We start from the raw sequence: 13,828 nt of genomic DNA, 5'->3' as shown, positions 1-13,828 counted from the left end.
TTGACTCACTGTTAGCGTATGCTACTTGAGCTCTTCGTGATAATCTGCAATGTAAAGACCCTGCTGCTCTGTTAGCCACTGCGCACATACCCTGCAGTTTAATCCTGGCATATTCAAATAGATATTACCTACATTAGCATAATTTGGTGTATATGAATGTAATTAAGAATGTGAAATGCATATTAAGCTAAGTTAAAGCCTTAGAAGAATCTGCTGCATGGATGGATAGAGAGTTTAAAAATGGTACATGAATTAAAGTGCACTCATACACACTCAGCTTATTTCTACTTCAATAACCCACCCACATCTACATGAGCTGAGCACTGGCCATTAAGCTTATTATGACCAGAAGAATTTCATTCTTAATTAACGAGGTATTGTTTTACATAATTGAAATAGCTCAAATTCACAGCCATGATAATGGTCACCTCTTTGCCTTTGAAATGTTAAGCTCTGACGCACTTTCCACAAATACCGTTCACTTGTGTCCCATAAATTTTACAGCATTTAGAGGCATAAATCCATGTTTATTTTTGCATAAGCTATTAAATGTTAAAACAGTAGCTATTATATAAAATGTACCTACCATGGTAAGTAGTTTAGATAACACTGAAGATTTTAGAATGTCTAAAATAGAATAATTTCAAATGGCAAAAAAAATGTATAATTTAGCAATGTACAACATTTTGTGCACATTATTCATCTTGTACCAGAAAAAAATATTACAATCTAATTATATTGTCTCAATTTTTACACAATGAGGGCGATGTCTGAGTTTGCCAATCTCAGCCATTCTCGTTATTTTACTTTTTAATGGGTAATACTACATAGGATGCAAATTACAGGGATGTATGACCCACCTAATTATTGCTTGATCCCCTAGTAGAAGAATGTCAAAACATGCTCTGATCTGTGTGTGTGTGTGTGTGTGTATGTATATATATATATATATATATATATATATATATATATATATATATATATATATATATATATGTGTGTGTGTGTGTGTGTGTGTGTGTGTGTGTGTGTATATTTGACCACTCCTATAGTGGTTCATACTTTTATGAATGCATAATTACGGCAAACAGTCAATGCAAGAAAATATACATTCAGCAGTCTGAAACCGACAGATCTAGACCACCAATAGACACCATAAGTGTTTATAAGACACTTTTCTTGTAAAATAGATGTATGTATCTATATTTAGCCTAAAAGTAAAGTCAAATTGTGCACAGTTTATGTTATAGCACATAATTCGGTTAACGTCACCACGCCACCCATATTTCCTCCGCAGTATAATGAAATTCCGAGTGTTTCTTTTTTAATTTGTTGACTATAACTGCAGTTTCGCACTTTCACTTTCATTCAGGAAGGCTTCATGCATGCCCCCCATAACAAAAAAGATATTGAATGTGAGTATGAACTGCTGGAAGTTTTACAACTGCTGCATTGTTTTAATAGAATTTGATATTGCATGCTGTATGGGGAAAAAAAAAACTTTGCATTTCGCGATGCAGGTGTCTGTGGTCCTTCACTGACTCTGTAGGTGCAGAGAATAGTATCAAACATCTGTGTGTGTATAGACTATCCTGTCGCAAAATGCGGAGAAAATCCTACATGACGGTAATAGTTTGATTGCGATGTTTACATGTCTGTACTGAACTTCAATAATGCAACTAAAATCGTCATGCTCGACATGTCTTAATCCGATTTCTGTTTAGTTCGATTATGACTTTAATTAGATTAAATTCATCAAAAATCGCTGTTTACATGGTAGACTCTTAATCAGAATATTGTCTTAATCATATTAAAATCGGGTTATTGGTGTCCATGTAAACATACTAACTGTTTGTTTTATATCAAAATTAGCTCATCATTGAGAATCACACATCTGCTGAAATTGCCTGTCAGAGGTTACACTGAAAACTTAAATCAGTATAATTAATAAATTAGAAGTAATTGAAATAAATATGTACATTTTGTTCATTGAAGCGTGTATTGCACAAATTAACATTACAGAAAAAGTACAATTCGCACTCTGGTAATATGCAATATCCATGACTACAAACTAATAGCTTCACTTAGCCTAAATGGGCAGTCGTGTTAACTGGAAAAAAACTAATATATTTTGCCTGATATTTGTGAAATGTTTATTGACCAACACAACAGCTTCTGCCTATTCACAGAAAGTGCCACATACACTTCACACATTCTCTCTTCCTCCATCACGTCCCTCATTAAAGGTTTTGTTTTTAACCAACAAATGGTAAAATCTGTTCAGTTGACGCAGGATTGATTGCTTGCCGTGCTGTCGCTCTGGGGGTTTGGTTGAGGCTTCATGCTGTATCACATCATTATGTTTGTTTTTATGTGTGGGATGTTTGTGTGGAAAAGAGAATGACAGAAGCTCAGAAAACTGGGTATTTGCTAAATTATCTGCTCTGCTGGAGTCACATGTCCTCCGTCATTCACACTTTTAACTGCGCTGGGATCCGTCTGCGAGCGAGCTCATCACTATTTTGGGTAATCTTCATTGCAGGCTTGTCTAAATCTTTAGGAAGCTGGAGGAGAAGTGGCGACTGTAATCTTCCAGCGTGTTACAGTATGTCTGCTGGGTCTACGGCTTTATAATACACATCTGCTCATTCAAGAGATTGCTAGCCGCCATCTCCGCCCCGAGCAGCTATTACCAACACTGCCCTCCACTCTCTGCCTCTTTATTATCCAACTCTATTAATTAGCTTCAGTCTGATAGATGGTTCTGCTCGGTTTTCTCGCTCTCTTTGAATTATTGAAGTTAAAAGATTTTTACTCAAACGAACAATTTACTGCAGTTTAATCAGAGCCGTCAGCTCACTGCAAATTCCAACTGTCCTACTAATTACACAAGGGCCCATAAACAACAAAACCTTATTCTGTAAAGCGCAGTGGATTATAGGCGATGTAGATGTACAGATTGAGTTATTAGGTATCAGGTTTGATATATGAGGTACTGGGTTTAAGGTAATAAACTGAAGTAAGAGGTATCAGGGATGAGCGATGAGATATCAGCTGTAATATATGAGGTTTCAGGGCTGAGGCATGAGATATCAGCATATTTGCTATGTTTAAGCTTGTCGGAGTGGGTGGCCACTGATGCATGCTGGGATAATGCATTTGCAAGTCGAATGGAATCGGATGTTGAACCAAAAAACTTACATAAACCTGTCTCAGCCTTTTCAGCTATTCACATGCACAGTTATGAAAAAATTAAGACGGCACTGCAAATTTTCTTTTTTCTGAGTTTATGGTTTATAGCTGTATGATTGAGTAAAACATTTGATATTTATTCTGTAAATTACTGATAACACTTTTGAAATTAATACAAAAAGGTTCCATGTTTTTAGATGTTAATATACATTTTTTTAACCAACAAAATACCAATGTTTTTATTTCAGAAGAGTAATGAGCTCAGTATTTGGTGGAATAATCCAGGTTTTCAGTTACAACCAATAAAAAAGAATGGACCAATTGCCAGAAAATGTTTGCTAATAAATCCAGAATAACTGCGAATTTTCCTGATAGTATAACTGAGAGTATTTTCAAGCTGTAATTTGTGTTGTTTTTTTCCCCTTATAGCCATCGGTGTACAGATGTCTCTTGAGATGTTGGAAAAAAGGTTTTGGTCCATAGCCAACCAGGTAGTAAAAATATTATTTATGTCTTTCACTGAAATTACAGTTATTGCTTGTTGTCCAAGAAAGTACATTTTATGACTGTGTACACATTTTGTTAACCTTAAAAAATATATAATTATGTTAAATTATATTAAATTAGGGCCTAAATTTGATACTTGCCAATTGCCAAATGCAAGTAAAAATAAATTTAGATGAGTATGTAAGAGTGTTTATCAGCAGTTGGCTGATACTTTCTTTTAATCCTGCAATATCTGAAAATGCTATATGACTGAGCATGATTACAGCTTCTTAAAGATTGTCTTACAATAATATAAAAATATTGTCTTATCCACAACTCATGATAAAAGTGTTTTAGGCTCTTATGAAGAGCATTAAAAATGCAACATTTATTCATTTATTTTCCTTCACCCTCTTTTTTAGAGGTTGCTACAGCACAATGAACTGCCAACTATTCCAGCATGTTTTACGCAGTGAATGCCCTTCCAGCCACAACCCAGTAGTGGGAATTAAAAATGCTACATGTCAAATAATAATATACAGTAATGTCAAATTGGTTCACAAATCTTTGGTCAATTATAGAAAAACCTTTCACAATAGAAATTATACTGTGATAAAAAGTTGTGTGATTAAAAGTTTGAATGTGAAAGAAGATAAAATTAAAAGTAATGGTTTAGTTTAGTTTTGCTGTTTAATTACTGTTAATATTTTTTCTGTTAATAATAATAATAATACTAGCATATAGTGTAGGTGTGTGTGTGTGTGTGTGTGTGTGTGTGTGTGTGTGTGTGTGTGTGTGTGTGTCTGTGTATGGGTGTTTCCCAATACTGGGTAGCAGCTGAAAGGGCATCCGCTGCTTAAAACATATGCTGGAATAGTTGGTGGTTCATTTCGCTGTGGCGACTCCTGATAAATAACAGAATAAGCCAAAGGAAAATGAATAAATGAATGAATAATAGAATTTCCCCAATAATGTACATACAGTTTCATGGCCGGTCCAGTCTGTAATATTTATGGACAGCAAATTTCCTCAATTCATCGGTCATCGGCATGTGTGGCAAATATTAGTTTTAGGCCCTGTCAACAAAATGTCTCCACAAGGATATGTACATAAACAAATGTGCGATACTGGCCGGATGTGTCTTATCTGTTTAAACACTGTGCATTCTGTGGTGGTAGGTGAAGACACACACAGTGATGTTAGTGGTGACGCTCCTAGCACAGGCTTTTGTTTGATATTTATAATACAAACAGAGGATGCTGAGTGTTGAGAGAGTTTAAAAGAATGGCAATAGAAGGGAATATCAGCTTTTACATGATCCTCTGGGAGGAAGCTCTTCCATTTTTCTTGCACCCCTGGGAATTTCCATGCCTCCCTGAACACTCTTCCACCTCAGCTGGCACATTACCACTATGTCTGTGTTCGCTCCTGACGGCAGCGATATTAACTAAAGCCTTATTCACTGATGGAAGGGCTTCTAACTGATTTAATGCCTGAAATGTTCAAATCCAAATCCATTAATATATCTACAGAATAAAGATCACCAGCAGCGCGAAAACATGGCAAACGTGCTAAAAATGCACATGCATTGAGAAAAAGATGAAAAAAAAAGATGTATGCGTGTAAACTGAGATTACTGTATAGTAACCCTCAAGTAGTTTCAAACCTTTATTAACTTCTTTTTTCTGTTAAATGAAGAATCTTGAAGAATATTGCTACAGGTAGCCATTGACTATTTGGTTTTCTACTATAGAAATTCAATGGCCACCAGTTTCCAACATTCATTAAAATATATGATTTTTTTTGGTTTAACAGAAGAAAGAAACCTAAACAGATATTAAAACAAGTGGAGGATGAGTAAAAAATGATAATGAGTAAATAAAAGTTTTCAGTTTTAAATGAATTATTCCTATAAAATAATTCAATTTTTTTAAAGTTTTTATGAAAGTAACATTCTGTAAATTAGGGCTGCATGATATTACAAAAAATTGACATTGCAATATCTTTTCTTCTGCAGTATATATAGAGATGACTTAACTAGCTCTATTTGGAAAGTCATTCATTTTGATTTATTGGGATGATTTGTAGAAGAACGATGTAATTTATTATATAAATATAATAAACAAATGAAAGTCATAAATAAACATAAAGGAGCAAATAATAAAGTGAAATAAAAGTGATTTATGATTTTCTGGGGAGAGACTGACAGTATTCAGGTAAAGAAATTGAATAATCAAATCTAAAATAACATCGCATAATCTTCATCATATAAATTAAAATGAATCTTTATTAAACTTTATGCACTATTAAAATGCTTTAAACTCTCTTAACACACTCAAACAGTCACAGGCCTTAAAAACACTCTGCGGATGATAAACTTTCACTGTATCATGGGTAAATTCTGCAGTGTCTCCACAAATCTCAAGTGTTTTAACCTGTGGTATCAGTTCATATATAATCTTAATTCAACATTTCATATCTTGTAATGTGACTATTGCAGATGCACACATTGTGATATTGATGCTCAAATGATAAATTATGCATCCCTACTGTAAATATTACCTTAAAATAGAATAAATATTAAATTATTAGTTTCTGTAGGTATTCAGTTTTTCCTGTATTGCGTTTTTAAAAAAAAGCATGTAGTCTGTCACAAGATGTTTTAGAAATAATTAAGCTGGTCCTAAAATTTACTGGTTATTATTAGAACTCAATTATTAATAATGCCTCTTTTTTATGCGGAAATATGTTAATATTTACATTTTATATTTTATATATATACTTATATTTTCAAAACAAAAAACAGCAGTACCTCAAATACCTCAAGTACACAAATACTGCAGGATGCATATATTTTGAGCAGTAGCTGTACTAAATATTTACAGGTTCCTATGAGACTGCCTCATCTGATACATGGCCAGTAAAAGCACACAGGAGCCTGTGCAGATCATGTGATGGCTTAAAGGCAGAACAGTGATTTTATAAGCAGGAGTTTAGATCAAAGCTATCAGTCCTGAGCCAGTGATTTCACATCAATTAACATTTTACCATTTTTTCTCTGCTGCTTCATTTTATCCGGATGACCCTTAGCCGAACGACACAGATGTATGTACGCATTACAAGGATAAACATGATACCATAAAAACGGAATACATATAAATGCTCAGTTTCTCCATCTTCATGATTTTCTGTCTTTTTTTACAGTGTTCAGGCATAGAGGGGCTTTGTCCTTTAAGCTGTAGTGATAATCCGGTGAGCATCTTATTGCAGTTATAGTGCATAAGTTGTGGGTATCAAGATTACAGGCATATGTATGAAAATATGTTTTGCCATTCCTCATTTGAGCATGACGTGTTTTTTTTTTCTCAACAGGACATTAGCTGCTACGTCATTGACAGTAATGGCTTCATCATCATCTCTAGGGACAAGGCTGATGTAAGAGCACTTAAAGTGACAGGTTAAGGCCAAATTAAAATGACATTCGCAACCCACCAAACATCCGTAATGACGTAAAATGATTTATTTTCAAATGAAACGATATCCATTTAGAAACATGTAGGGCAAGATTGAATTTTTATCTTTTCAGCTAATTGATCGGACTGTGAAAATGGCTGATATACATCAAAATAAAGCCACATTTTAATGCAAGTAAAACTGTTGTTTTACTCTTAATTACATTAATCAATAGACAGTGTAACCAAAATGGCTTTAGTAGAAATGCAGCGCACTTGCAAGTTGTATTAGGGTTTTTATTTCTACATATTTGCTTTTTTAGAACAGTGCCTATGCAGTTAGCCTTTGCTAGACAAGGTTGTAGATTTTCATAACATGAAGGTCACCTTAAAACTGCCAAAAATACAGCAAAAAGTGTGATCAAGCTAAGTAGGTTAACTGTGTGTACTGTATATGTGTATATAAAATGAGATTTACTGAGGTATTTTATTGTAATATTATGTTTCACCATTTATGTAGCATTACTGATTACCTTACTGATTTATTTATATCTACAACTATTTATACAGATTTTCAAAAACAGAGAAAAATAGACGCCTCCTCACAGTGTGTGTGTCTGCATGCTGTGATGTAAATCCCTGGTGATTTAGGTTAAGATGCGAAAATGACATGCAGTAAAAATTTATCTCGAGTGCCATTAAAATGGTTCCATTGAAAGCAGGTCACAGTAAAAACAAATCAATGAAGTCATGAATAAAAATGTGTCTTGAATGAGGATTTTGTGCTGTAAACAACACCTATTTAAAAGAGCCTTTTTTAACATTGACTCAGCATAGGAAAGTGACTGTGGCAATGAATGAATTTATAAATAAATAAATGCATGAGGTGTTTTCCATCATTAGTAGCGGCCCTATGAGAGCGACCAAGAGAGGGAGAACAGTGCATCATCAGGGTAAATATAGAGAAAGGGAGGGATAACAGGGGTTATCTGAATAATTCAGCGTGCTGGGTGCGGTAAACGCTGACTCTGATGTGGCACTGCAGCCTTACAAAGCCCAAATGCTGTTTAAAATTTGATTTTAGTGTTTTATCAAACATTAACGTCAACATGCCTATAGTCAAAGAACTAATACATGCACATTTACTGTGAACTGGCATTCCTATTGTCAATAAAAAAAAATCGGATGAATGTTTTGATAACTGTACTCTCTCATTCTGCAGGTAGGCAAGTTTCTGGGGAAAATCGAAGGGTCAGTGATGTCCCAACTCTTGAAAATGGGCATGTTCAAAAGGTTTGAGGATGATCTGTCATTATTTACTCACGCTCAAGTTGTTGTTAACCCCTAAGAATTTTTTTAAATCTTTAAAAAACAAATGAAGTTTTGAACTTCTGTATCGGCATTTAAACCCCAAAGTGCTGATACTTTTTTGCAAAGATATCAAAAAATAAATACATATTGAGTGGTTGAATTTCAATACTCATGATAAGACATGGTCGCTATTTAAGAGACTTAATTATTCACCTCAAATGCCTTTTTTTCCACATAGAAATCAAGAGCATTCCCTCCATCTAAGCTGTAAATAATCTGCATACCCAAACTATTTGCAAAAATGAGTTCAAGAACTAGATAATTAGCATTAAAATTTCATCAAATCCTTTCGACTAAATTTATCTTTAATCTAATTCTATATTTGTCATGTCTAATAAACTATATTATACACAGTTAAAGTTGATAGCATTAAAATTTAGTAAAGGAAGCTCAAGAATGCTTACCTCCTGCATGTCACTCCTGCATGTCAATTCAGCACATTTGAGCTTCCCCCAAAAGTTGAGGTCTTTTCACATACATCAAGCAAGCTTTTATGTTCACTGATCAATGTATATATGAATAAAACCATACATTTAATTTGTTTATTATATAATGCAATCATATCTTATCATATCTCATCATAATCATATCTTATCATATCATAATCATATCTAATCATATCTAAAATACTTAAATTAAGTCTCTTAATTTACATGAATTTGTATTACATGATAGTGAACAAAACAAAAGGCTTTGGATGAGATGTGTTAGGAAGATATCCTCAAATTCACATATCCTGTCTAAAACCTTGTGGAAAAAGTAAGGTGCGCCACTTCCTCTACCAGTTTTCAAGAGCTCAGGAGCATGCAATCCCTTGATGACTGCTATTGCTAAGCAACCTTCAGCTGCGCTTTCTAATGAACCAGCACTGACAAACACATGCTAGAGCTCTGATACAAGTATTGTTTATGGAGAAATAAAAAAAGGGGAAAAGAGCGTTTGGTTGGTTTGTCTGAGGTAATTATTTACCGTTATAACTGATATACATACTTGACACATACATGACGTGCAGTGCAATTGCAACATTCTGATAAGTTAAGATGCTTGCTGAACTACAGGCACACATGGAGAAAGTGCTTGCATTGCTCTCTATTTGTATAAATTTGAAAATAACAAATATGATTATGCAAACGGCCACTACGAAACTAATGTTACACCCACAAAGTAAAAAAATACAATGGAACAATGTGTTTAGATGTGATAACCGTAGGGTAAATGTGTGGAATAACGAACTTCAGTGAGTTGAATCATTATGAAATAATGGACACCAAAAGTGCAATGGCCACTACCACATCACCACCTCAGGTGTGCATTATAGGCCAATAATTTAATGAACTGTTTTCATTTATTATGCTTATATTTTAATATATTTTATATAAAACTTTGGCAGAAAATATCTTGGAGTCATTGAAAATATTTTAAATTTTTTATGGATTTGCAACTAGTGAGTAAATTATGAAAAAAATTTAATATTGAGGTGAGCTAAACCTGAGCTGTGATGTGACGCATTAAAGTATAATGATGTCACTGTGTGTGTGTGTGTGTTTTCCACAGAGTTGTACTCTATGACTATCAGGCCATGTGTAAGGCGCACGCTCACTCTGCTAGTGGCGCTCGACCCCTGCTAAGTGTAAGCACCCTCTTGTCTGTTTTAATAACTTCTACCAGAACACAACCGTCAGATGCTATCAGTGTTACATGTGAAATATTGCTATTCTTAACATGGTATGACTTTATGGGTGGAGGTCACAGGTCAGGTCTGATCTAGCTGAAAGTTTGGCCTTCACATGATGGAGTCATTGTGTATAGGGAAAAAAAATCAGTCAGGTTTCTGTCAGAAAAGCTCTTGCACACAAATACTCAGAGTAATTAAAATGAAAGGATTCAAGCTTGATTCTTTTATTGCATTTTTCCCTTGTTCTGCTTTTTTTCTTTCCTCAGCCCTTTTATAATCTTTTGGCAGCACTGAAATGGTTCCTATCCAACTTCCTGTTGTAAGTGTGGCTGTTTTTCTGCTCTCTAAAACATCAGTGACTCAGTTCATCCTTTGTAAAATCAGGTTTCTCTCCCCCAGCCTTTTATTGGACTTCAACATCTACAATCTGTGGCATTCGGATCACTTTACAGAGGGTATGTGTGAAGTAAACTAATTGTAAATGGTGTTATAACGTCACTTTATCATTCATTTGTGTTACTCACCTGTTTGCATGGTCGTTCGACTGTCTTCCTCCTTCATCACCTGCTGTCTCATTCCTTTCATTCTGTATCCCTCCTTCATCTCCATTTGTCACAGCCAAGACCTCATTCCATTCATGTAAGTGCTGTCTTCATCATTGTGGGCGAAAAGAGAGAACAAAGAATTTTTTTTTTATGGCTTTCAAGTGACATTTTTTATTACTGACTAGATTATTCAAATCCCTCTGTTGTTCAAAGCGTATAATGAGAGTAACCTATAGCTGATGGCATTTGAGGAGGAAAGGGACATTCATACTGTAATTTATTTTGAAAGATAACAGTAGGTTTTGCTTTGTAGCTAGTAAGAAGTTAAAGGGTGGCTTTCTGCAGCCGTGTGACACTGAATATCCCAGCTTCGTCTACGAGCCATCAATCAAAGAAACCAACAGCCTGATCAAGTGTGGGAGATGTCAAAAGTAAGAAATTTCTTGATGTTTGAATTCCATCTGTTTTTAAAATGCCTTTTTATGAGATGCATATGTGAAATGAGAAGTAGTTATTTGAAAATAACAAGAAAGTTAATTAGTAAATGCTTGGTTTTTAAACAAACTTTAAAAAATATAAAGTAAAGATTTACGTTAGAATATTACATCAACATTACAGCTATATCATTCTGTGACTTTAATAAAAGTAGCGATGCTCCGATCGATCGGCCAGAAATCGGCCGATAATCACATTTCATGACTCGCTAATCTGGCTAATCTCATGAACCTATCACAATTGTTTGTTTACAAGTTTATAAGCAGAGGACATTTAAGAACTGATTTTTTTTTACATATCAGAACTGAATGTTCTGTGTTTTCAACAATATTGGAAGGTCATTAAATCCTGGCTAGAAAAAGTAGTGAAATTAAAAATAAGTAAATAAATAAATAAATGAAACTTGAAAATTTAATAATACAACGAAGTGTAATTTATGTATTGTAATAACCAGTAGTTTATTTACCTATTTCCTCTTAGTAAAGAAGTAACAGATTTATAGGTGTGTATTTTAACTCCTTATGCGCTCCAAACTTCAGTGAGACATGTTGAATTCTTCCATGATTTGAACTGTTTAATTAGTAATTAGTAAAAAATTAGTAATTTTTTTATGATTTATGTATTTTGTTCTTTAAAGTTGCTTCTGACCATGTCCACACTAAATGGTTATAAGTGACGTGTTTAAGGAATTATATGCAACATCTTTAATTTATTCTCTGAGGTAATAAGGCAAGATCTCTACTCAGAATCGGTACTCAGTATCGGCCGATCAACATGAAAAGGAATCAGTACTCGCTATCGGCTGCAAAACCGGTGATCCCTAAGTGATGAAATAAGCATGACCACAGCGAATCAATGTATGTTGCTAAAAGGTCCACATGTGCATCCTTGTGAATGAGGGAGAAGATTTGTTTACTAATCAAACGCATGTTGCACTGACAGTGTTTAAAAACACAGACATTGACAAATGATCAAAAGTCTGGTTTAAAGTCTGGTTAAGTTTGAAAATTTTTTTTGACAGATATGTTTAAATGTTAAAGTGGATCAAAAAAGATTTTTAAGATTGTGCAAAGACATAAGGGGAAAGAGGCCTGCAAATTAATAGGCAGATTATTCTGTGGAGTTTAATTTTGTTTTGTTAATATTTCTTTTTTATTAATGTTGTTTTTATCAAAATGTGGAGATTATTTCCACAATAAACATTAAGGGATTTATTGTACAGTTATCTATGTTATGATATCAAAAATAGCTATAATTTCCACAATAACAATCAGTCTGACATTACAGTTACTAATTACTTACTGTTGCCTAACACAAACTAACTGTATTAGTTTGTCAGGCAAAAGAAAACCTATAAAATCTAACCTAATGCCTTCATGCCTTTTTGAGGCCCTCTTGTGGTGAAGACATATAATGGACTGAAAATTAAAGCTAGTCTTGCATAGATTTCGCAAACATACTGTAGTAGGAAAATAGCTTCAGCATTTTATTTACCATTAATGGCTTGAAGTAGTATGGTCCTTTTGCAAGCCTCTTAAAATATAACAAAAATCCCTAGCACTTGAACAAAACCAACATAAATAATTTTGAAGCCATACGTAATTTTTGAAAGCAGTTTGCCCATTTTTGTTGCTAATTACACAACTAATCAAATGTCACATATTTTAAAGACATTTGATAACAAAGTAATAAAAACTACTGTATTCATTGGCTAATTAACACTAGCGTAGGTGACACAGGAGCACGTCTTAAGTGACATTAGTTGTCTTTACAGATTAATACTCCTCAGAGGTGATATAAATGCATTTACACAGCAAATGGACCATTATATAGTACACTGATAATAGGGACTGAGGTGGATCTGAGCAGCCATAATGAAGTCTGCCATTTATGCACCATTACATCTTTTATTTGATCACAGAGCAGCCTTAAAGGGATAGATCACCCAAAAAATGTTATTCTGTCATCAATTATTCACCCTTCACTTGTCACAAATCTGTTTGATTGTATTTCTTCTGTTGAGCACAAAAGAAGACATTTTGAAAACTGTTGGAAACTGCTAGATATTGACTTCCATTGTATTTATATTTTTCTACTGTAAATGCCGAATTGTTACTGGTTTCCAACATTCAATTAAATATCTTCTTTTGTAAAACTCATAAAGGTTTGGAATGACTAAATGATGACAGCCATTTTATTTTCTATGTGAAAATGATTTCCCTTTAACTCCCTTTAACTTAAATTATGCTTAGTTGATCTACAATATCAATCCTAGAAGAAAGCATGCAGTTATTTCTATAGTTACCTCCTTAGGTCATTAATGCCACTTTATTTCATCAGTAACAGACTCTCAATACTTGTATCTTCATTTTTGTGGTTTCTGGAATACTGTTTTAAAATGTAATCTGTAGTAAGGATGAGGGTATCTTTGAATTTTGATCTCTCTCTTTCTATTATTGCATGCAGGGTGTTCGTAATTCAACAGATACCAGATAGCAACTTGCTGCTGGTGGTGATTCAGGCTGATTGTGACTGTTCTCGGCAATATCCACCCATCACCATGGAGCCCAAAGAGGTCAAATATATCCTTAAAAGCCCAGCTAATTCAGGCT

At 34.1% G+C, this 13,828-nt stretch overlaps 2 protein-coding genes across 6 annotated transcripts in view; one reads left to right on the top strand and one right to left on the bottom strand.

The window, feature by feature from the left end:
* Positions 1 to 13,828, bottom strand: part of lrtm2a (leucine rich repeat transmembrane protein 2a) — a 38,844-nt gene that overhangs the window by 16,137 nt on the left and 8,879 nt on the right. For 2 of the 3 annotated variants that reach the window (XM_087248216.1, XM_087248218.1), the window contains exon 2: positions 10,701 to 10,826. The gene's annotated coding sequence lies outside the window, so the exon portion shown is untranslated. The remainder of the gene's footprint in view (positions 1 to 10,700; positions 10,827 to 13,828) is intronic. The other variant, XM_087248217.1, reaches the window with a different exon arrangement.
* Positions 1 to 13,828, top strand: part of cacna2d4a (calcium voltage-gated channel auxiliary subunit alpha2delta 4a) — a 57,876-nt gene that overhangs the window by 42,195 nt on the left and 1,853 nt on the right. For 2 of the 3 annotated variants that reach the window (XM_087248208.1, XM_087248207.1), the window contains 11 exons: positions 3,622 to 3,683; positions 6,769 to 6,783; positions 6,883 to 6,930; positions 7,051 to 7,113; positions 8,353 to 8,423; positions 10,056 to 10,131; positions 10,443 to 10,495; positions 10,576 to 10,631; positions 10,795 to 10,815; positions 11,035 to 11,152; positions 13,683 to 13,799. In XM_087248208.1, coding sequence (XP_087104334.1) covers positions 3,622 to 3,683; positions 6,769 to 6,783; positions 6,883 to 6,930; positions 7,051 to 7,113; positions 8,353 to 8,423; positions 10,056 to 10,131; positions 10,443 to 10,495; positions 10,576 to 10,631; positions 10,795 to 10,815; positions 11,035 to 11,152; positions 13,683 to 13,799 — 700 coding nt within the window. The remainder of the gene's footprint in view (positions 1 to 3,621; positions 3,684 to 6,768; positions 6,784 to 6,882; positions 6,931 to 7,050; positions 7,114 to 8,352; positions 8,424 to 10,055; positions 10,132 to 10,442; positions 10,496 to 10,575; positions 10,632 to 10,794; positions 10,816 to 11,034; positions 11,153 to 13,682; positions 13,800 to 13,828) is intronic. The other variant, XM_087248209.1, reaches the window with a different exon arrangement.

The sequence above is a fragment of the Danio rerio genome, chromosome 4 (genome assembly GCF_052040795.2).
Source record: "Danio rerio strain M-AB ecotype USA chromosome 4, GRCz13ab, whole genome shotgun sequence".
Lineage (NCBI taxonomy): Eukaryota > Metazoa > Chordata > Actinopteri > Cypriniformes > Danionidae > Danio > Danio rerio.
Note: the sequence above shows the minus strand (reverse complement) of the source record. Positions and strands in the feature narration are given on the sequence as shown.